Below are 24271 nucleotides of genomic sequence, written 5' to 3' on the forward strand. Positions count from 1 at the left end.
AACAAAGCAGAAAGTAACTTTTTTTTCTTCTTCGCTGCCAGAAAACTCACTTGTGCATCTAAAAATACACGTTTAAGAGATGCTCTGCAGAGAAAACAGCCAATAACATGAGCATTATTAACATGTTGCCTCTTTCACGCACACGCGCATATAGTGTTTCTGGCTCGGGGAAAGCTGTGTGTGGACTTTTAATATTGTTGCACGCGCAGAGTGTCTTCCAGGGAAGCAGCCTGCATTGTGCAGCAGTGCAGAGGGAATATATTCCTTATTTTATTCGTGCAGCAGCAGCCCGGACTGGCTTTGACAGGGAGGAGATGAAGGGGAGGAGTTGTTTAGCTCGGCTGGATCATCCATCATCCCTGTCACACCGAATCGGCAAAAGGAAAGCAGCAGAGGCAATCTACCTTCTGTCTCATCGGGGGGAAGAGGGGGGGAGGAGGAGAGAGGGAGGGAGGAGGAGGGGGGGAGAGAAAAGAAAAAAAACTATTAATATTAAAATCCTCTTCATCCACAGTAATCCTCACGTTTTCTCTCTTTTTCATCTGATAATCTCCGCACAAAACGGAGGGCTTCTTCCTTCCGTTTTATCCACAGAATAATAGAGCGCTAGAAAAACAAAAAAAAAGAGGGACTTTTAGGTTTTGAATAGTTGAGAGAAAAGGATGCATCATTAACTAGACTCTGGTGTAAAAACCAATAAATATCTACATGTTTTCCCCCTGCCTGGTTAAGGCCTAACGTGCCTCTGCGTGTGGAGGGAAACTGTTAAACAAAGATCAACTGTGCAGCTATTATGTCCGGAATCTCTATAAAACACGCTGCGCAACGTTCAAACCAAATGTGAAAATAACCCAGAGGGAGACAATGCTGTAGGCTGTTAGATCCGAGCATGAACAGTTAAATAAATACCCATAAAATAAAACGTTTAGTTTTAAGGCTTTAAAAAGGCGATTCCCAGGCGGTTGAGTGTAGCATAAATATTTAGAGTGAAAACGGTTTTTAAATCACAAATACGTTTGATTTTTGTCACTTTTTTTGTTTGTTTGTTTTTGTTTGTTTTTACAGGAATAAGCAAATAAAATAAATAGACAAACAGACAAATAAACCTGCTGCATTAACAAATCTGTGTTTGCAGAAATTTCACGAATTAAGACAAATTTACGGTCGTTTAAATAAATCCAAAATTAATGATTAGAAATAAAGAATCAGATTCTATAAAGGACAAGATGTTTGTATTTTTACAAACTGCTAAAAAATATTAAAAATAAATAAAAACCTTTGAGAAGGCCACGTGAGAATAATAAAATGAAAAATGTAAAACAACAAAATAAAACAAAAACGAAAATGTAAACCAGGCTTTTTGTTTCGGTGTAAAAAATACACATAATTAGTTTTAAATACTGTTATTAATATTAGTATTATTATAGCTTGTGCCATGTTTTATTTTTGTATTTCATACATAAAAACTCTAATCTATCGCATTAAAAAAAAAGAAAAAAAAAAGAGCTAAATAAAAAAAATATCCAAGGCCTTAAATCGAAACTTAAAATGTTTAAACTTCTTCGTGAAGGACAGAAAATATTCCAGCCCCAGTGATGTTGTCGTTTCTGGTTTGAGGCTCTGACTCGGATGGCCGCGGGCGAACACACAGCACAGAGATGGAGCAGCAGAGAGGAGATAGCCCATCAAAGCCCGGCTGTGTGTGTTACTGGGCGGCAGTGCAGCGTTCGGCCGACAGGCGGCGCTGCAAAACGGCAGAAATGAGGAGAGCACGCACGAGACGGGGCCAGCCACGGTTCTCATACAGGAGCAGATACACTGGGGACAGATCCTGCTTCTATTGTCTGAACGTTACAGACAGAGGGAATCCATGTCAACTAAGTGAAGTTTTTCTTCTTCAAATTAAGGTTACATTTGTACAATTTATTGGATCTGCATTTTATTTATTTTTTGGGAAATTGCTAATTGAAAATCAGGTATTTAAAAATGTTCCTGTTTTTTCTACATTATGTTCAAGAACTGGAGGCCACCTTTGACCTTTGTATTTACCACTATTTTCCGCAGACAGTTTATCCATAGGTGTAAATTATAATTAAATAGGTCAGTGTGGAATTTGCTTTGTAATCTGAACCCTTCATTTGCACTATTTGACAGTTATTTATAATTCCCAGGACATATTTGTGTGTGTAAATAAATTGCCATGGCAGGCCATATTGTTGTTTTTAAGGGGACATTCATTAACCTGATGGGCAGCAAATAGAGTCCTGGAAAAGTGGCCACTTAAAATGTTGTATATTTTTGACCAGTCGCAAAATAAAAAAAAAAAATTAAGACCTTGTTGACAGGCAGCAACATACCCAAAACATGTTTTCTGGATAAAACCAGTAATTATAATTAACGGTATAATTATAATAAATTATAGTCCTATTCAACTGGGAACACGTAAGCAGTTTATAACACAGTTAATCACACAAAAATCTAACAAAAATCAAAAATGAAATATTTATTACAGCATTTGTGACTGAACACCTTTTAAACATTACGTCACAGTCCTCATACAAGTATTTAATGTATTTTTGACAAAGCTTAAGGGAGACGGCATCTTATCATCTAGTGAGGAACACGTGCTGAAAAAGGAAGGAATTCATGGACATACAATATCAATGCCACAGCAGATCTGAAACTAGCAAAAACATTCTTTTTCAATTGAGGTAAACACATAGAATATCTAACATGAAACAATTAATAGACTGAACTCTGTACGAAGTTTGTTACAATATTCTCTCAGCTTTTTTTCCCCCCAAAAGCATTGAGTTCATAATTTAAGTTTTTTTTTTTGTTGGTTTTTTTTTTTTTTAAAGTTATAGGTTTTTTGGTGCATCAACCATCAAATGCTTCTCCAGCGCCGCGGCGTCAACGTTTGTGTCAGTATTGTCCGTATGGCAAAGAGCGTTGATCCGCAGGGTGAAGAAGCGCCGTAGGATGTTGCTTTTCCACTTTTAAGCTTCCTTCAATTGGCTCTGAGCGATGAGAGTCCAGGGTACAAAAAAATAAAATAATATTAAAATAAAAATGTATAAAACCAACACAATCCAGTGCTTGGGCAATTCAAACAAAGAACTTTTTTTCCTTTAAAACCTACAGGGCAACATTCATTCATGAACCAAAAAAAGAAGAGGGGCATGACAAATGTTCAAACTGAATCTTCTGGAGAGATCCGGTGTCATTTAGCAGCCTTTTCCCATCATGCCCTGTTCTTATGAGGGACAGGACCCGATCGCCCTCTGTGGTTTGGAGCCTTTTTGAGATGTTCCATCTTCTTCTTGTTTTTTTTTTTTGTTTTTTTTTCTAGTGCTGTGCTGCGAGACAGTTTCTCCTCCAGGAAGGAGCACACACAGTGTGAGAGAGAAAAGGTTAACCTTTAATTCTAAAACTAGCTCAGGAAACATAAACCATGTGATCAACGAAAAATGCACAAGTTTTAACTTATTTATCTATACTTTTTATACTACAGTAGTTATAACTCTTGGAGTCTTTCTGTTGTTTCTTTTTTAAATCTTCCAGAGTGATTTTATTTTCGTTTGACATGAAAGTGTACGGAACATGTTTATGATGGTGTGTGTAAGTGTGCGGGAAAAAAGTGTGTGTGTTTTTCGGAGTGTGTGGGTGTGTGCGTCTGTCCGTTCTCTCCGCACACGTGTACGTCAAAACATCCTCTGTTGATCTTTACCAAAAGCCCAAGACTTTACAAAGTGTTCTTGTCAGCTTGGTCCTCCGTTTGGATGAAAGTAAGAAAATTGACAAGTCTTTAAAAAAAAAAAAAAAGAGTTATCACAGCTCATCTGGAATTCTGTTTCTTTAGTGTCAAATTCTGGTCAAAAGGGTTCGCGTTTTATTCTTAAAAATAGTCTCAAAATAGGATTTATTGTGGGCTGCTGCGTTCTTTTTTTTCTTGTAGTAGCTGCTGTTGTCGTGGTAAGAAAGTTCCCTTATACTATTGGGCATGGATGTCCAGGCCTTGTCCTCCAGTACTGGGGTCAATGGGAGTGAGCAAAGGGGGTCTCTGTGCAGACATGGTCATTCCTGGGTGCGACGAGGGTCCTCCATGCATCAGCATGGCGTGGTGAGGGTGGGGGTGAGGATGGTGGTGGTGAGGGTGATGGGCGTGGGGGTGGTCGGGCAGGTACGCGTGGAGAGGGTGTCCGTGTCGGAGCTGGGAGGGGTGAGAGGTCATCTGATGAGGGTTGGTGTAAGTGGGCGGGGCCATGCTCATGCCCATAGGACCGCTCTGAGGTACGTACTCCCCCGGCATGCCCGGCAGACCTGAGAGGAAGAAAAAAAAAAGGGAGAAATTAATTCACACAGTCGATAAAAGTATTCTGTCTGTCTCCATTAACTGGCCTTAATTCAATTTCAACACAACAAAGGGCTTTGCAGATTTTATGACACTGCTGTTTTAGCTCCGACGGGTAAAGAGAGACATTATTGCGCCGGGGCTATTTTAGGCTCATGGTGAGTGGTTTACAATGCCCAACAGTGTTGTGGTCAGGTCTCAGGTTGGAAAATGATCCTCAGTCATCCACAGACAGACACTGCAGTCCTGGAGGATGGGAGGAAAACCAAGCAGCCGTATTGATGTGAAGAAGTGCTAATACTTTTACAAGCGGAGCAGTCAATTCCCCCGGCCGACTCTAGTGGCACTCCCTCGCGGGCGACGCAGCTTTTTGTGAACATATTTGATTTAGAATCCCTTAAAGAAGTTATTAAATAATGTAGGACTAAGCTCGCTGTATCACCGAGAGCATTAAAGGTTTGGTTCCACCCCTGCATGAGAGTATTTACGCAAAACAAAGCTGCTGCTCTCAGATGCGTGGCGTGTGGGTTTTGAAGGCAGGGAAAAAAGGGGCAGGAAACAGCAGCAAGACACAGCAGCAAAGATAAAAGGAAGTGGGAAGGAGAAGAAAAAAGAAAGGAAGAGCAGGTGGGGTACTTTGATGTCCCTTAAGATGGACTCTACTTCATATGTGTAGAGACCCCAGCATGCTGGCATCTCCCATACTGTGACAGGACCCGGGTCGCACAGCCGGCTCAGCAGTGCCACTGTTTGCTGTTTGTTGTAATCAGAAAGAGAGAGAGAAGGAGGAAGTGGGGGGGTTTGTTCCTGGAGCCAGGGGCTGGAGTATGGGAACATGGCTGCTTTGGAGGCCTGGACCTTGGGGAGAAACAAGTGAGAGCAGGGGGTCCCCCGCTGGAGCCAAGGGGGGCCTGGGGTCTGGGATTGGGTCTGGGCCGGCCCTGCTTTGTAATGTGAACCCCTGGGGGATTAGAAGCTGTAATAGGAGGGGAGAGGTCGCTGCAAGGTCACTAGGCATGCTCACTCTCTGCATTCCTCCACCTTAGTACACTGCAATTAAGAAATTACACTGGAGGGCCCCGGTGAGGGGAGGAAGAAGAGGAGAGAGAGAGGGAGGGGGGGGTGGGAAGGGACAGCAAAGGCCAAGATTAATGACCGGCCTCATTGGATGAAAGCTGTGCCATTTTCTAATACTCCCCCCCCCCGTCCATGTCAGTTCATTTGAAATGCACATGTTTGTCAGAGCAGGTCTCTTAAAACCTCACTACCGGGGTCATAAAATAAATAAATCACTCAGGGCGCCGGAGTATGATGGGTGCCCTCACCTCCATATAACCTAGAGCAGCTCCTGTTAAAAGGCCCAACAGATGTTTTTGACACTGTAAGCTGGTAATCTCCAGTCTTGTAAGCTGCAGTCATTCCGTTAAGTAGATCTGAGACCCCCTCCTTTATTAACAAGAGTGGTAAAACCATCTGAAGACAATAACCGAGGACACACCGGGCCTCTCTCTCTCCGTCTCTCGCTGCACTTCTGTTATGGCACAGCGGTCCTGCTCAATGGCTGGCCATAATTAAGTACCAAATATACCATATTGTGTGGCTGCGTAATCAAATCAAGAGAGGGTAATATTCCTCTGTATTAAGCTATTAATGTAATTGGTCATGAAGCATAAAGTATGTTGCGTAATTAAATAGTCTCAAAATTATATAGCCCTGTATTAAGAATTAGCCAACCTGAGCAAATGTTGTCTCTGTGTGGCTGTTTTAGGGAACATTGCTCCCTGAGTTTTTTTTTCTCCTGCTGCCATTAGCAAAGACAGGAGGGGATGAGAGAGTGAGAGAGACAGAGAGGGAGAGAGAGAGAGAGAGGAGGTGAAATGATCTCTGTCGGCAGAATTGCCGCTGTGACCCTTCGGAAAATCCAGTCTCCATTTACATATAAAGGGTTCTTTTAATCAAGGTAAGTGTTATTATATTGTGCCTCATTGGGCAAAGGGAGTTTAGGTGTTAAAATAAAATCTCTTCTGCCCTGCCGCCTTCGGGATGTGATACGTCTTGATTTTTCAAATGTCAGCACTGTGGCAGTAGCGGGAGGCGGAATGGCCGGCTTAATCAGACTGCCGCCATTTAGCCGTGCGAGGAGAGAGAGAGAGAGGCTGTATCTGTATGTGAGAAAGAGATCCCCTCCTTTTTAGATGCACTCATGCTTGTGTCTACAACCTTATAAATTTATCTCAATGTCTCCCCGCTCTTGTCTGCGAGTCTCAGGTCAGACTGGCCCCCCGCCCCCCCTTAAATCGTCTCCCTCCAGTAAAAAATAATCAAAACACACAGCCCCCCCTCCCCATGCTCATTCCTCCCTTTACACAGCTCAAACCAAACCCCCAGTGAAGGATCGGCCGTGTCACCCACGGCCCGTATATCTCGCTCAGGGAGCGTAATGTACTGCGCTGTTCCCGTCTTTGCATATAAGATAATTTGGGCATCAATCCTTCCCCGGACAGATTTATGTCACTCGGAGGACAGTTTCACTTCTCCTTCTTTATCGCTTCACTGGAGCCTGCTTAATTTCTCCCCGTCAGCCCCTTCCCCAGGAGATGTTATTTTTTCCCTAAATGTCCAACATTTGCATTGGCTGTCCGGGATGGGGAGAGCGATGGCGCTGTTGTGATAAATAAATTTGTGCGTGCCATGCCAGCTTGTTTTTTCCCCCTCCTTCTTTTTGTTGTCTGGCGCCACAAGTCGGATCCTCTCTGTCCTGGGACGGTTCCCCCCTTCTTTTCCCAAGTCTTTAAATCCTCCCCCTCTCTTCCCATTAAAGCGTCTTTGCGAAAAACACCCACGCATGCTAGCTCGTGGGTGTCGCCGCTCGGTAAGAACACAGAAAGATGGCCCAGGTAAGAAGGGGCAATGCTGATGAAGTGAAACCCCACAGCCCGGAAGTGTGAAACAAAAATAAGGAAAAGAGCCCAGTACTTACTTCCCCCTTTTTCTTTGCGTTTTGCTTTACAAGTTGGAGGTTACATGTAGTGCCATTGCCCATCCATGCCCATATTCATCCCCATTCCACTCATAGGCCCTGGAAGGAAGAAAAGAAACGCCAGAAACAAAGGTCAGCAGGAGTTTGAATCACAGAGAGGTCAGAGGAGAGCCGCTGATCGAGATGGTTAGATGGAAAATGATTAGGGAAGATGTAAAGAAGTGCTGTAAGTGTTTATATGTTGCATTGCATCCCACAAATCCCTTTGTTATGATCATTTGTGAGGGATTAGTTAGAAAAACAAGCAGGACAGGCAGCAGACAGTGTGAGGAAAGGTGAGGGGACGTTTAAAGAGTCTTATTGTGGTTGTGTTGCTTGTTAGTGTTAGGTTAAACTCGGGGACCTGCTTCGTGCTGAGGTCACTTAATCTCATGCTTCAGACAAGAGGATCAGAGCTGATCTGCTCTGCGAGAACTTAGGGTGAAACTGGTGACTTAAAAAAGCAGGCATGACGGAGGGGAAGAGGGCTGGGGTGGACTTACCGGCTGGTCGGATCCCCATGTGCTGCTGGCCGTCCAGCACGAAGCTGCCCATCGGCTGGCCCTCCGGACTGTATGCTGCTCCTTGGCTCACTGAAGGATCAAGAAGAAAACCTGATTGTAGTCAAAACGTGGACATGAACAAGGGGAGGAGGGTGGGGAAGAAGAAGAGAAAACACACCAGACAATCAGCAATTGTCCCAGCTTCAGCCCAAACATACTGTAAGACATTGTGCTCATGTTTGTGGACCGCATCGGCTGACGCGTGGCATGCAAACACGCATACAGTAGGTCCCCGTGCATGCAAGCACACACACACAGTTACGCACACACAGCTTGTGTCATTCAAAACCACACACACAGGAGAAACATTGTTCTCTAGTTGAGAGGAGAAAGCATGCAGTTTGACAGGATGAGAAGAATTTCTGCCGGGGCAGGCGATTCTTTCAGTCAGTCGTCACACACCCAACACTAGTCTACCTGTAACTAGAGGAAACATCCTTTATATGACCTTAAAGGGGCCACATAATTCACTTTTAGCACACATAGTTCTGCTGACTTCTTTGTCTATTATTAGCCCTGATGAACTAATGCTGTTCACAGACTGTAGAACACAGTGTATTCTGGCACTTTAACAGTATTATCTTGGATAATCTGTAATTGGTAAAGATTAGGGAGGGCTCTTAGTCATGCTGCTTTTGCAGAGATTGTTGTTTGGCACAACATTTGTTACATGCTGAGCGCAGCGATTGTAGAAAGAGTCACCCACATACAGTATGTGAGTGCATCTTATTCTATTCATGGCTCCACTCCGATTGGTGGAGTCTGATATTCAACAAAAGCAGCTTCTTTTTTTTTTTTTAACTCGACGAAATACTCATGCAGTGGTCTTAAGACTTAAGGTCAACGGTGATTTCTGATGGAATTAAAAAAAAAAGCAGGAGATGGAGTAACGCTCGGACCCCACAGGATCCGTGTCCGGCGCGATCCGTCTGCTTCTGGTCTGTCAGACGGCACGCGGCCGAGTCCACAGAGTCTGGTCCGCAGCGCAGCAAAGCGCTGGCCCAAGCAGCCGGATTTGTGAGATCACAAGATCGCGGGAGAACTACGTTAGAGTGCGAGATTATCTGCTCATTTGGATATCATTCTGTGATTTTTGTGTTTCTACCATGGCTGAGTACACTACTTAATTGAAAGTGTCCTTTTTCCAAGATTTCTGTGTGTTGATCTTAAAAAAACGGGAGTCTGTACATGATGTTTTATTTTGAAATGACCGGACGCTCTATGCTGTTTTCGTGTCTGACTTCCTGTTTGGAACGATCTGCTCTGTTTCAGCTTGACACGTGCTTGAAGCGGCCTCTGTCAGAAATAGACTCTGCGCGTGTCTTTAGCGGAGCAGAGCGGAGAGACGCTTCTGGGACGCGCCGGAGACGGGCCGCTGTGCGCGTGCTGTGGAATCACGAGGTTTGACTTGAATGGACGCGATGGACTCCGGAGATCGCGGCGCACACGGAACGCACCCGGAGACGGATCCTGTTGAATTTAAACTTAAGGGTAGCCCCCTCTAACCCAGGACTAAAATAAAAATAAAACAAAGCAGCCTAAAAAAAGAGATAATTCATAAATTGCTGCTAGCCTTTCTGGCACTCCTCTTGTGCCCAATTAGTAATTCACAGAGAGAGCGCTAATATTCGTCTCTCTCCACTTAGAATGGGAAATCTCCAATTAGAGTCAATCAGCAAACGGCCTGCACCACTGCTTAACACATCTCACAGAGAAAATCGAAGGAAAGAAAGAGGAGGGATTTTTTTGAGGAGGGGGGGTAGATGTAGGACGCCCCCTTTAAAAAAAAAAAATCTGGGCTCCAGGCATGAAGTGCATGCCAGTGAAGGATCTGGGAAGGGTGTAAGTCCTCGTTTCTTTTTACCTGCTCGATTTGACTGGTCAATCATGGGCTGTACTATTCTTCTCCTGGCGTTAATGAACCTGGCAGAGAGAAAAACAGAGAGGGAGAAAAACAAACGTTAAATCACTCTTCATTCACACGCACGCAGAGATTCATCACACGGCGGCACAAAGACAAAACTGTGTAGCATGACTTAATGGCAACATTAGCCAGCGAGTCCTTGAGAGAGGCGCGCACAACAAAACTGCAACAAACAAAAGGGCAATTGTGTGCCGACTTGGGAACCCAGTGAGGGATACTTTTAATGTTCCTTATGATCTATTCCCCCCGCTTTTAATAAAGCTTTTGATTACGTTTGGTTGCTATAGGCACCGGGGAGACATTCCTCAAGTATTAAGTGCAGCCTGGGCACAGAGGAACCCTCATCGTGGCACATCCCTCTCTTTCTCTTTGGGTTTTCCTGCAGAAAGTTGCACACAATGTAGATCTATAGTTCCTTCTCCAACACAATATTATGTCTGGAGTGTTATCACCCGTTGGAATTTCAAAGTACGCTGTAAGTTAGCAAAGTGCACCATACAAATGGCTCCTTTCATGACTCCCCACCATTCCGCCCGCCACCTCCAACCCCTTCCCCTCTATGGGACCCCCACTCTGGCTGCATTGTAGGGGGTTCTGCTCCCCTTCCAGCTGTCTAGAAATGAGGACCAGGCATGGGCCACTCCGTGCTTTCACAAGGTATTGTTATGTCAGCAAGCCCATCAATTAGGCTGTCTGAAGTTTTATCACCACCACAGCAGCGAATAAGTGCAGCTCCACAAAGCCTCCCCAGCCGGCCTCGCTCCTGTGGCTTTTCCAGTGTAAAGCCGGAGGTCATCTGGAGGTGACTGCCAGCCAGGGGCGACCTTTTTTAACTTGGATTGGGACGCCTTGGGCAGTGTCGGACGCAAGCTGGCCACTCAGGCCGAACAAGCACTCCACCTTTCTCTCTTTTAGCCTCTCCGTGTTCCTCTTTCAGATACTTAAATAAAAGGAGCGTGGACCTCACGCTACAGGTACCGACATGTGGTTGATATTAAAGAGGGGTTTCAAATCACGTCGGAGCTGTCCAGCATGGAGTCCTTTGCTGGTTCCAAAAAAGCAGAGGACCGAGAAGAGAGGCCCCACCGCCCTCCGCTAACGTACGGGCCAGTGCGCCATCAGCGCGGCTAAAGAACTGGTCATTAGAAGGAAGGGAGAGCTGGAACCAATTTGGGCTCCTAATCCCCCATGAAGCCCTGATACCTGCCCTTACCTTCTCCAATGAACTTAAACGCCTGTAATCTGCCCAGCTCAAAGTGACATGGTTAAACGTACAAAATGCACGGTTGGGAAAAGAGAGACGCAGCGCTCATTTGCCAGGGGGCATCCAGAGTGCAGGTACGCAAGGGGTGACGCGGGCCCCCGAGAGAGGAAGATGAAACACGTCCATATGAGAAGGAGCGGGCTGCATTGGAAGTTATAATATTGTAAATCACGATTTAAGGGAGGATTGAGGATTAAGTTTTATTAACTGTGAAAGCACTTTTTTCCGAGAACAAAGCGGACAAAGCGTTTTTAGATAGCTCCGCTGTCAGAAATGCCCGCATTGCTTAAGAGAGAGAGACGTTTGGAGCATCAGAACCAGCTGAGCAAGTAAACAGTGAGACATTCCTGTTATCACACTCCCTCTTTAAGCGCAGAGTGCAAGGCCTTTCAAAATATATGTCCTGCTTTCTGCCTCTGCAGACGCACCGAGGGACTCAAAATCACAACCACATGCGTTCTTACCTATTCTGGGACATAACCATAAACACATAATATTAGGAATGTTCTTCCCAGGTGCTAAACTTGCCCGTACGGTTTCCAGCGACTGCAGAGGAAGTGCTCGACGGACTGGAGAGCATGCTGTACGATCAAAGAGGCGTATTCAGATTCCTTATCGTCTGATTTATCTTGAAATGTCGCTTTAAAAACACTGTTCCTCCTCCTTCTTACAGGAAACATGTGACATTAAGTATACAGGGACGTGTTTAGCTAGCAAGGTGCCTGCTCTCATTGAAATGCTAATGAAAACAGCTTGTTGCGATGTACACAAACATATGGCTATTCAATTTATTTCCTGCTTCTTGTCAACATTCCCCACTGGCCAACCACCACCATATCACACACTCACCCACCCACACACACACACACACACACAAAGGCTCTGTTTTTGTACGCTAAACAAGTTACCACAGTAACCAGGAGGTGATGCGGTGCACTGGAGGGAGCGGGGGCTGACCGAGGGCCCCTCTCGTGGCCTTAGAGCACCTTTTATCAGCCTGAGTAAAGCCAATTGAGATTATCAGAGCCAGGCCTGATAACAGTGTTTTCCCTCGACCCGTGAGCTGCTAATGGTGTGTGCTTAGAACAACACCACCAGGAATCCTCCAGAGATGAAGGCCGGCCGACTGGGATGGACGGATGGATCTCAGGACCCACGGCCCCCCCTGAGAGAGACACAGAGGTTCACCACAGGGATTCAGAATTCCCAACCGCTCGCTAAAACATACGTGCACGCCGTAAATCCACACATCCACACGTTGGACATGACCACAAGCACCGCCAGCGTGTCTGTAGGCTAACCAGAACACAGGAGGCTCACAGGGGACACTAGCTAAAAAACCTCCAACCCAAAAAAAGCCCATGTTTTATTATCTACATCTGGTGGTCGAGCTTATTACGGCCTGCCTCTGCTCAGTGTTAAGAGCGCAGAAACGCCAACGCACACACACATGCACACACAGTACACAGAGTACCTCTCAGCATGGGAACTCCATGCTGTCTTCAAACAAATAATTAAAGGCGAGGTTAGGGGGTCGTGTGGAGGTCATTCCTCAGGATACAGCTCAGAATGTGTACATTACCCAGGAGAAAGCGCACCGGTGGGGGCGGCGGCCCACTGCTGTTTAATGTGGCAGACTGGCTTCTCCTACAGCCTTCAACACATCGCCAAGGTGCGCATCCAAAACTGCTCTTACAGCGCTTTGGAGCGCGCGTGTGAATATGTACGCACATGTCAGTCGGCATGTGTGCGTGCGCATGTCAGCGCATTCTTCACACGCTGCCGCCAATTGGGCTACTGTAGCACTTCCCGCTGACATACCCTAAAAATGGCGTGAGCGGACACGTGCGTACAAACGCATGTAGAGGTACACTGAAACGCCTCTCTCCCTCATGATACAAGTTGACTAGCGTTGCTCTGAGCGTCGCGGGCCGCGCAGGTCGCAGAGGAACATAATAGACAGATATGAATGATGGAGCCAGGGCAGCAGGAGTCCACTTGACACAGGGTCTCCGCTAGGCTGGATCAACACGGCATCCCTGGTTACTAATATCTGCTCACACACGCAGGGGGGGTGAGCTTCAAGAGAGTGCCTGCTTAGGTGTTAAATGCCCTGGCTAGCATACAATGTTATGCTATACCCTGTGAGTGGGGGGGGGTTGAGGGTAAGGAGGGGTCGGAGACAGAAGAAGATGTTAATGTCTGATAGGGAGCTTGCATCATCCGTAAAAAAACAAGTTTAATGAAGAAGAATCCAGGTGTTCCTTAAATGCAACAAATAAAGTGCATTATCAAATACGCAGACACAATAAAAAGTTATTTAAAGTTTGACGATGAAATCACAGCGAACCAGTCTGTCTGACTCACAGTCATTCTGAGTTTTTTTTTCTTGCTTCCTCATCTCAATCTGTCAGAAAGGCCTTGTTTCTGGTTAACTGACTCGCAGCCACACCTGGTAACTCGCTCCTGTTGTCAGCATTCCTTCCCTGAGAAATCGTCATGCCAAACCACCCTACCCTGGAGCACGGCCAACGGAGAGAAAGAGAGAGGGAGGGAGAGAGAGAGAGAGACTCGCTGCATGGCTGGCCAATTGCCGTGGAGATTGGAGGCGAACCCAGCCAATCAGGAGTAGGGTCACTCGTTTGACGAGTTTGTGATGAAAGAAAGAAACCGAGCCAGAGCCAGAGAGAGAGAAACAGAGAAATACTGAACATGTCTTCTGCAGGAAGACTGTTCCAAATGTAGCCCTGCAGAGCGTGCAAAGAGAGGAGGCCGCTTTGAAAATGCGACGCAGAAATCGTTGACAGTTTATTGCCTTCACGGCTGACCTGCACATGCCCATATTGAGGGCTTGCAGGGAGGAGGGGTGTGTTCTGTTTGTCAGTCATATTCCTGGGCCCCTGTCTGTCTTTGCAGGGAGATTAGATGCAACACAATCTGAACAAGAACGTGCTGAACTCAATCCCCGATCACTGCCTGCAAACATGGCTGTCCTCTGGTTCCTATTAAAGATCATTGCTTCCATACTTGCGCTTCAGACCGAAATAAAGATTCCAAACCTCCAGCGATTGAGTCACAACTCACTGGAATCAAAGGAGGAAGGCTTCAGTTTGATCCCCCCTCCGACAGAAAAAGAAAGGAGGAGAGCATTCAGTGTCCTTTGACCAGGAAGTGCATGCAAATTAACCCCATGAGGAGGGTGTGTTTAGTGTAAGCAAACACTAATTATGGTCCGGTCAGATGGTGGGGAAGTCTGGGGCTACTGAACCTCCAACACTGATCTACTGTAGTGTCAACAACACTGATTGAATCAGCTCACATGGTCCTAACAGGCCCCCCTGTAACAGTTTATACATAGCTTGCCACCATACTGAGCCCGACAGTATCTGTGGATTTATCATAAACTATCACAAAGGAGCTTTTCACAGGCTCCACTCCTCGAAGGACGAAAAAAGATACGGTTGGAACGAGGAAGCTTCCTCGAGCTCGCCCTATCAGACACGAGAGCTTCCCCTTTTTCTATCCCTTCTTCCCTTCTTTAAGTTAAAACAGGAGTTAAGAGACATAAGCCGGGCGAACATTACCTCACCCCCCGTGTTTGATTTAGTGCAGATGTGCAGCAGAGCGAGGCGGGATCGTTTTTTAGGAACGTCAGAGAAGGGCCCACGTTTAGGGCAGCCACTGTGTTTACATAGTTTTACCTCTCTCTCTCTCTCATCCACATAACCCCCCCCCCCCCCCACCCTCTTTTGTCTGCCTCTCCAAGGGGCACTGTTTCACCTCTCCTCCATGGACTTTCACTGACCTGTTTTTCTTTCCCTTTTTATTACTCCACTCATTGGCCTTTTGTGGCATCGCCCCCCCTCCCTCCTCCTCCTCAGCCCTATATGAGTAACATTTGCACTGCTCTGTCAGTCTCGCTGCAGAAGTCATTCCTCTCTGAAACCCGGGGAGTACGAGTCATTAAGACTCGAGTGGAAAATCAGACAAAGAATTATATATTTGTGTTGCAAACTGACACGATTTAACGAGCAGCTAATTAAAATAAATCAATAGCACTGCGGCACGCTCGCTCTCTGTGTGTGTCTCTCTTTCCTCGCTCAGATTTTCTGTCAGCACCAAAGAAGAGAACACTGCAGCGTGAAAATGTTATTCTAGTGACGCTTTAACCCTTAAAAAAGCTTCTAATACTGCTTATACATAATGAGGAATATGTTGGAACTTATAAAAGAGTAAATATCATACACTAAAAAAGTGTTGTTTCTGTAAACACACAGTTGGGTTGCTGGCTCTTTCTCTTACATACAGGTTAGCACGACACACGCTAAGCAGCATTTTACGTTACATAAACATTAATTTTTCACTTATATTTTAATAAGTTGTGGTCACAACAAGATCTTAAGCTCATTCAACTGTGAAAATACAAAAGGACATCATTAGGAAGTTAGTTGTTTTGATTCTGGGGTGTTTATTTACTACCTAACTAGCTAGCAAGTCCTTACAAGATGCTAGTTAGCTAACTTTCACAATTGCATTAATTTGAGCTTTTAACCACTCTATATCTTCAGCTAACACATTCAGTTTTTCCAATGTAATGTGTAGCCATCCCCTGGCCTTATTGTCACACTGAATTTCCTGTCTAACGGCATTTTTATATCTCAACATGTTTTGCTAACATTAACTAGCTAGTAAGCTAGATTTAAGCCATTATTCTAAAGGTCTCCTCTGCTCCCTCTGCTTTTCCCTCCTTGCTCTGTCTACCACCTTTGTTGCTTCATTACCGCTTCAGAAATATAATTTGCTGTTTACTGCAAATACATACTAAACGTCGGGTAATCATTTAACCCAGCCGTTTTTTGTGTGTACAGACTGACATAATGTCAGTGATAGAAATATGCAGTCATAATCCCACAAGTAGCTCTCTAACCTACAACAGCAAGACAAACAACAAAGGAAACAAACATAGACATCTCTCTATTTACCCTCCCATCTAACACCTTCTCCCCCCTTTTTCCCCTGTCCAGTGAGGGCATGTCACCCCTGGGCCTTGCAGTCCAGCAGCCTGACCCCTGCATGGCGGGCTGTGCGGCCCCAGCTGCTGACTGTCCGTCAAACACCTCCAGAGCAGCGTTGGGCCAGGAAGACCACGCTTGTTGCCCCTTTGATCCGGCAAGCAGCAGCTGCTGCTCCACACAGCAGCACTTTGTTCCTCTGTCTCCTCACCACACTCTGTCCTACGGCACAAAAACACTGAATCCGGCGCAGAAGTGGAGGGAGAGAAAGCAGAGGAGGAAAAAAAATGTGGGGGTTATGAGTGGAGGTGGGGGGATTTAAAAAAAAAAAAAAAAAAAACTTGGCTGTTTTTTCCTCACTACAACATCAACAAGCTCTGACAACGGCAGCAGGGTTTTTCTTGGCCCCGACACAGCTCTCAGGCATCTCCGTCTTGACGCTTCACCCTCCCTGTTCCTTTAAGAGATATGATAGTTATTGTTCAAATCAGCCAGGGTGAATGGAATGGACCGAGGCCAAGCCTGCCCCAGGCGTCAACACACCTGTATGAAAGAGTCCTTATTGTAGCAACCCAGCGTGGCTAACCTGCCCTAGCTCTACCTGTTTTCTGATGCTAGGAAGGAGGGTGGGATCATCTCATCTTTCTCTTTCTTTCTCGCAGACAGTTCCTTAGTATTTCCCGTCATTAACCTCCCTTTCCTCAGAGGCTGACACCTCTGCCCTGGAATGTTTTGCTAATGCTTTTATTTTGGAATATCACCCTCGGATCGCAGGATTAAGGAAGGAGTTCATCCAAATCTCCCTTGTTAGCGAGGCCCCCCTTCTCTCCCTTAAGACAACACCTTATTAGCGTGCATAGGTGCACGAGAAGTATCGTCTGCCAGCCAAGGAGCTGAGGGACCAGCAGCTGCGTTTTGCGTTGTTTGAAGAGCATCTGAAAACATCTTACATATGTCAATATTCGCCCCTCGTCAAAGGTTCCAGCGCATAGCGCATGACAGAGGCCGTCAGCGCTGGAAGGTAGCGCTCGCTCCTCATAAGAGAGCGCCTCACCTTTTGGGTGGGTGAGGGCTTCCTGCTTTCATGCAGGGCCAGCAAGAAATAGAAAGTAGGCATGCTGGCAGGCTGGCACACACACACACAGAGAAGAGAAAGAAATGCAGCACTATCATTAACCCAGCCTACCCATCAGCCCTCCTGAGATGAGTGGGTGTGCTTACAAGATCGCCCCATTTTCTCAGTTGCGAACAGTGCCACCCCTACTGCCCAGATTTCCCTTCTTTTTCCCACAATGCTCGGCCTGTTGTGCTCCTTTGTAAGCCTCTGCGGGGAGGGCAGGTATAATCTCTGCCTCCATTCACTTCTCATTCCTATCATACAAATGTGTGACTTTTTTTTAGCCCCCTCCTGCACTATCTTTCCGTCTCTATTTCGTTCACCCTCTCTTTGTCTCCCGCTCGTCTGCTCTCCTTTCATTCTCGACCCTTTTTTCCCTCCTCTCCGCCTGGTAATCGAGTGAGAGATTCCGCGACTCTGTGACTCCCCCCTTATTGTCAGATATCAAACAGGGCGGCTTTGTGGATTACCAGGGGAAGCTGATAATGACATGATAGAGGCGTGATATTTCAAACAAAATTGAGTGTCAATTGGCTGCATCGTCTAGGCAACACAAGTGTCTGCGCTGCGGCAGCCAGGAAGGAAATAAGGCCAATCTATTTCCTTTACCTCATATCAAACGTCTCCCCTTCTCCCTCCCTTTATAAGACGTTAATGGGTTCCGCTCAAAGAGGGGAAGAAGAGGAGGCCTGCCAAGAGGGGCTCCAACAGTTATGTCCTTACGCAACACACATGCATGCTTGGGTACACTTCTGAGCATGCAGACGTGAACTTCTGCTTCAGATGCGTTAGAGGAAGTCGGAGCCAACGGGAGGTCGCAGAGGGAAGGTGCCCCCATTAAACCACCCGATCCAACAAAATATATATGCACGTGCACATATTGGAACTTTGCTCTTCTATTAGGCATGAATTCAGTGACACAAGTGACACCTAAACCAAGTGGATAGACTAATGCTCTAACGCCTGGGTTTAGGCGCAGTAGCAAAGAGCTACTGGGTACAGGACTGTGAGTGTGTGTGTGTGTGTGTTTGGAAAGGGGTTTTCCCTCCCACTGGGATGTCATCATCCTCTCATCGCTGTGTCTCTGGGCGTGTGAGTGAGTGTTTCCACCCAGCACATTTCCATGATGTGTCTGAGTCGAGTGTGTTTGCGTCTCGCGCATATTAGCGACCACGAGAGTCATCGCTGGTCGAATGCTGTCAGCCTGCGTCCGACTTCCCTCCTGAATTATTAATCGGAGTTTCAATTGCACATAATCGCTCTGACATACATAAGCGTGAACGCACGGGGCGCTCAGACACACATGTGCAGGCGCGGTCAGAAGCATGGAGCAGAGTTTAGGGCGAAAAAGGGCCCAGCGGCAGGCTGCTGATATAAATAGCTGTTGTTTGTGGAAGGGACTGCTGGCAGGAGCAGCAGTGACACTGTGGAGCGGACCACAGGGACTCTGATGTGCCTGGTGGCCTGAAGCGAGCCCTCTGCCTCTCAGATCAGCTCGAACACTGACTGTGTGCAGCTCTGACTGGCCTCCTTCATGTGTGACAGCCTGAAACAAGTACAACAATCTCTGTGACTCACAGAAGCCACATTCAACTCAAGCTGCAGAATATGGAGCTTGAATTTCAGTCTGGGTACTGTCACGAATCATTCTGTGACGGGTTTAATAATGAACCATAAATACAGATGACCTCATTCTCAGAAAATGTCTTATTTTGTCGGCTCGATAAAGCATCTATTACCAGACTTTTATTTTGAAATATGCTGCTTTTTCAGAGGTGTAACTGTTATCAAACCCTGCTCGAGCACATTTCTGTCTTAACAAGGATATGATAGAGCAGATATGTCTTGGGGGGGGGCTCGAGCCTTACTAGGAATACGACACCGTCTCCTCGCCGCACGTGCTCGCAGGGTCTCCCAATTGAAACATCATCACCGGTAACGGGAGGGATAAATATTCATCAGGCTCGGAAGAGGAAAAACCCCTAGATTAGGGTAATATACTCCTCATTGTTCTCTGCAGCTCTTCCTCGCTATCTCTGCATCTTGTTATGCATGTAATAGTGTCGGCTAATGGCGGCTAATTCCTGCAGCTAGCTCTGATAACTTCATCGAAGAACGTGTGTGTGTGTATAGAAGCTGCACCTCTCCCGATTTTGCATTTTACCGTTGTTTGATATGTGCAAGATTTTGGGCCACGTTCCAATTAAGATTGAGGCTCCCCCCCTCCTTTTTCTGCTTGGCACTGACTCCACTGATATCTCATCCATAACAGGCCTGAACTGGGGCAGAGCATGGCTTAAACAAACAAAGGGCTATATTGATTTATAGTGTCTTCCATGATGGGCTTATTGGCCTGCATCTCAAAGCCGCAGAGGGCACGGGGCCATGAATCAAAACACATACAACAGGTAAGACCAACACATGGGGAGCATTGGAAAGGATGTGATTACAACGTTCTCTCGCTGCTTCATATCCAAAAGCACTTCCATTGTGTCTTAAAGAAGGGAGGTCAACGTGGGCCACTTCGAACACGACACCGCGCAAACAAAGCCGAGGTAGAAGCGCAAGCTTATTTACATGCTGTTACAGTATACCCAAACACAGGGAGAGAGGGAATGTGAAGTGTGAAAGAGAGAGATAAAGACAAACAGAGAGAAGGAGTGAGAGAACGAGCATGCCTGGACAGAGAGAAAAATACCTTGTGGAGGTTCACGGAGTTTAAAGAGCTCAGCCGAAGAAGGAGCTCCTGTCCTCTCTGGCTCCAAAACACACACACACGCGCGCACACACATATACCCTCAAGGCCATTCTGTTACACCTGGTCACCTTTATCCTTATTTTAAGTCCCCACCCCACACACCCACACCCCTCCTTTTCGCAAAACATACACACAACATTCATCCACCCGAAACACTAAGGCGCGCACACGCACAGGCAGCACCCTGTGGCTAACACGCAGCTCCTCCGGCTATCTCCCCAAGCAGATAAAACTAATTATTCCAAATCTACTCTGTCAGGTCGTCTGATCCTCTGGGGTCTCGGTTTAAATCTCCCCCCTCTCTCTCTTCCTCTGTCTCCCTCTCTGTCTCGCCTCTTCTCTCTCAGTCAGACGCCACAAAAAGACTGAGAATCTGCGCCAGCTGACCTCCAGAGTGAAAACATAAACAGACCGGCCATAAAGACGCATATAGCATGATAGCAGCTGATGCACATGTTGCAAACAGGCTGTTTAACAGCAGGCTGAGCTGTTAGATTTGTCTACAACACAAATCTACTAAGAAACGCTCAAAAAAATGTATGACATCACCTAGCACACAGTCCAAAGGACTCATGCACCTATTCAGACGCCTAGTCCCTCTGTTGGCGCTTGCCGTTGGCACCCATGTTCGGCTTTAGAGCGAAATAACAGGCCGGCATCCCGGGCTTTTCCAGCTGCACGCCCTGAAAGCGTCCCCACGTCCCAATGAGCTCTAAAGGCAAATGGAAGCTCATAAACAGAGACTTGACTGTATAGACTTTGCATTTTATCTTTCAGCAGTTTCCCCCTTTTACGAGCCAGGGACCCCTATAACTGGGGGGAGGGAGGGATGAGCGAAGATGGAGGGATGGCAGCGAGAGAGCGGGGTGAGGACGTTAAGGGAGGAAGACGGCGGCAGAAAAGAGCAGAGGAAGAATAAGAATGAGGCACAGGTTGGCGGGATGAGACGGAGGGAGAAGCCGGGTCACAAATCTCGCTGCTATTCTAGTACGTGACATCTTCGCTCGTTTGCGGCTGCTCATTAACAAACAATACTGCTGTGAAATTGGTTTAATGACAAAGTAATAAAATTGCTATTCTGCTCACAGATGGCCTGAGGCACAGGGAGATCCTGGCAGGCTTACCGTGGCTGCCCGTGTGCATTAAGCTGCTTGTTCATGAAAACAGCATCCTACACTTTCCTTCTCACTATCACCTTTTTTTTCTTCCTTCTTCTCCTTTTTAACTTCTTTTTCTTCTAGCAAATGAAATAAATTAACCTACTTTTTCCTCCCTTGAATTCTCCCCATATCCCACACTCTCACCCTCTTGCTCTCTCGCCCTCTCTCCTTTCTCTCTCTTTCCCAGTTCTCACCCCTTGTGCAGAAATTACCATCTTAAAATAAAAATAAAAAAGAAGGGAGTCTCGCCCACGCAAACGCAGCTTGACTTTATTTCAAACGCAGAGCCCTTGTTATTAAACGACCCACCAATAAAACCAAGCCGTTGAGGAATAAAAGAGCCAAAAGGAGCAGAGAAGTACAAAGACCTCCCCTCCTCCCATCTCTCTCTCTCTCTCTCTCATGCTTTCTCTCTAATGCCTCTTTCAGCTCTATCTTGCCTCGTCTGGCTTCGCTCTCCTTGCATGCCGTCTTTGCTGGGAGAATTCCACCGCCGTGTACAGTCTTGAGCTTGTAATGGGAAAACAAGTTAAAAAAAAAAAAGCACTCATTTTAGTGCATGATTGCCAGACAGTGCCAATTTGGCTGAAGCAAGCACCTGTTTTTCATAACTCAAAACTCAGTCTGAGGCGCTGCTGCAAGGCCGAGGTGGGTGTCCGTGCCATGCCGTGACCCTAGGTGCCCCCCGTGCATGATAAAGTGCGAGTGGGACCATTAGCATCAGCTATTTAATACTCCCATGGCTTATCCTGTGAGTACAGCATGTGTCTAGATTGAATTTGGACGTGTAACAACTGCGGAGCAAAATGAAAAACAAAATGAAACCTGCTACAACAGGGAGCCGGCTCTGCTTCGCTCTGCCAGTAATGAAAATATGCTTTTCCAAACGCGCTTCTCCCTCCAAAACAGATAAAATGGGATTATTATTACAGCATCAAGAAAGCAGCCAGATCAAATGAACTTAGCTGGTAGGGGGTGTTGGTAGGGGGGCTGGCACTTGGGATCTGACAACAGAGTCAATTCTGCTAATTAACTGCCAATTAGCGGTCCCTAAATGAGAGGGATCATGATGCCTGTGTTGGCAGCGCCCCGACAGTCTCTCCCTCTCTCACATATACACTCATGACGAACACGCACGCGCGCACACAGCCGCAAACCTCTCCGCACTCCAGCTGTATATTTAGAAAGCCGGGGGGGGGCAGAAGATGGCCACTGCTGGGAGTCCCTGGTTGGAGCCAAAAAAAGCCTGACATTTCCATCTGGGTCAAAGTTAGACAGATAACCAGCAACTTCAGTCAACTAGCCCACCAGTGTGGCAGGAATACGGAGACAGAGGAGTAAGGAACAGGCAGGGGTGTGAAGGAGAGAGGGGGAACGGGACCTCAAGAGTCTGTGAGATTCAGAAGACTTAAATACTTATGAAGAATGTGGAAAAAAAGGCGGCTGGGCCGCTTTCAGAGCTTTGTGTTACATTTGGAAAATATTAGTTATTATTTTGTATTTCATAATGTGCTCGCCCGCCAAACCAGAGGATCATAAAAAAATCATAAAAAATCATAAAAGCCAGTGTTCCTAAGTGTCTCATTGGAGCGAGGAAGAGGGTGGAAAATGCTTCGCTAAGTGGAGGAACAAATTTGGCTTTTTCGCTCTCTTGTTCTCAGATACAAATAAACGCGCCCGACCGTTACTAATATTCTGCATGTGAACCTGCAGCCCCTGTTGGGCGAGTTAGAAGTCGGAGAGGGAGGGGTGGGGGGAACGAGGATCTGAGTGGGAACGGGGAACACGCTGTGAAGGGAGCTACAGAGCAGTCAGTTTAGAGCTAGCTGAACCCGTTTATCAGCATGCTGCGCTGCGGCGGGGCGCTATCTGGGAGGAGGATCTAGATTCTATGTAAATAGGCAAAACTTGAAAAGGCGTAATGTCCTTTTTTTAACTGCAGTATCCTTTTAACCTCTCTTTTTAGCATTCCCTTTATTTAATCCACCTGCGCAATTGTCTTACACGCACATTTACTCAACAGAGCTGTTCCAGTTTTTGGCGTGTACTTGATTTTGCAGCACAGTGAATATATATTGAGTGATATGATGCCTGAGAGTGGAGTTTGCCCCCCAGGTGAGGACAGATTCTCAAAAAACAATCAGTGCACCGTGCCCTGCCCTGAGTGGCCGCAGAGATTGAGCTCATTTCATCTCCTCAGTGGGCACAGGCCGCTTGGCGCCGTCGTCTGGCGGATATCCTTCCCTTATCATGTGACCTGTGCTCCGACTGGGGGCAAAGGTTGGCTGTGATCCGCCCCTGTGTCTTAATAACTCACTCATTGTATTCCTTTCTGCCGCTAATTAGAGCCTCTCCCCTGTGTGTGTGTGTGTGTGTGTGTGTGTGTGTGTGTGTGTGTGTGTGTGTGTGTGTGTGTGTGTGTGTGTGTATGCATGTATTCCCCCCTGGGCTGTAGAGAAGAGGCAGAGAGGTAAAAATAGAGTGTGGCTTATTGCCCTCTTTATTGTTATTAGTGCTCCAGTGGCACAGCAGTCAGTCATCATAGATGCCAAGAACTGACATACTCTCTCGCTCTCTCTCTCTCTCTCTCTCTGCCATGGAAATGACCAGCCGGCTGCCTGTGAGATGAGGGAATAATGAGGGGACGATTTCCTTCCTTTTTTTAGACGCTGTTTCTCTCAGTCATCTGTCATCGGCGTCATCTTGCAAGCCCGTGTAATAATCCCGCGTGTTATGTCCACCGTGCGTGCACGTGCGTGCGCTTCTGCAGTGGTAAATAACGGCAGGATGTAGCTGGTGTGTGCGTTTTATGACAGTGAGTGAGGCCACATCGTGCTGGGTCTGACGCTGAGACATGAAAGGATTCGGTCAGGCCCCATTTAGCCCAGACTGATAGCGGGACAACAGGAGGTGCTGAGGCAGGCACATACACCGCCAGATACTGTAAACTGTATCTTCTCCAGCGGATAGACACCTGCCGTTTCACCTACTTCATTATCCCACAATGCCTTGTGTGTGTGTGCGCGTGTGACACGGCCCTCACCTTTTCCAACACAATCTTAAACAAATGCAATCACATGTCGGACCACTCCCCGACTCT

General features: G+C 46.6%; 1 protein-coding gene across 5 annotated transcripts in view; it reads right to left on the reverse strand.

Annotated features, from left to right (window-relative positions):
* Positions 1-2479: 2479 nt before the first annotated feature.
* meis2a (Meis homeobox 2a) overlaps positions 2480-24271 on the reverse strand; it is a 77907-nt gene continuing 56115 nt past the window's right edge. For 2 of the 5 annotated variants that reach the window (XM_069662059.1, XM_069662058.1), the window contains exons 10-12: positions 9801-9859; positions 7877-7987; positions 2480-4323 (exon numbers count right to left, since the gene is read on the reverse strand). In XM_069662059.1, coding sequence (XP_069518160.1) covers positions 3995-4323; positions 7877-7987; positions 9801-9859 — 499 coding nt within the window. In that variant the 3' untranslated portion in view covers positions 2480-3994. Of the gene's footprint in view, positions 4324-7334; positions 7434-7876; positions 7988-9800; positions 9860-24271 lie in introns of all 5 variants that reach the window. The other 3 variants (XM_069662062.1, XM_069662061.1, XM_069662060.1) reach the window with 3 other exon arrangements.

This window comes from Semicossyphus pulcher, unplaced genomic scaffold (assembly GCF_022749685.1).
Source record: "Semicossyphus pulcher isolate SPU_LCO1_2020_fin unplaced genomic scaffold, fSemPul1.0.p SCAF_14, whole genome shotgun sequence".
NCBI classification, from domain to species: Eukaryota; Metazoa; Chordata; class Actinopteri; order Labriformes; family Labridae; genus Semicossyphus; species Semicossyphus pulcher.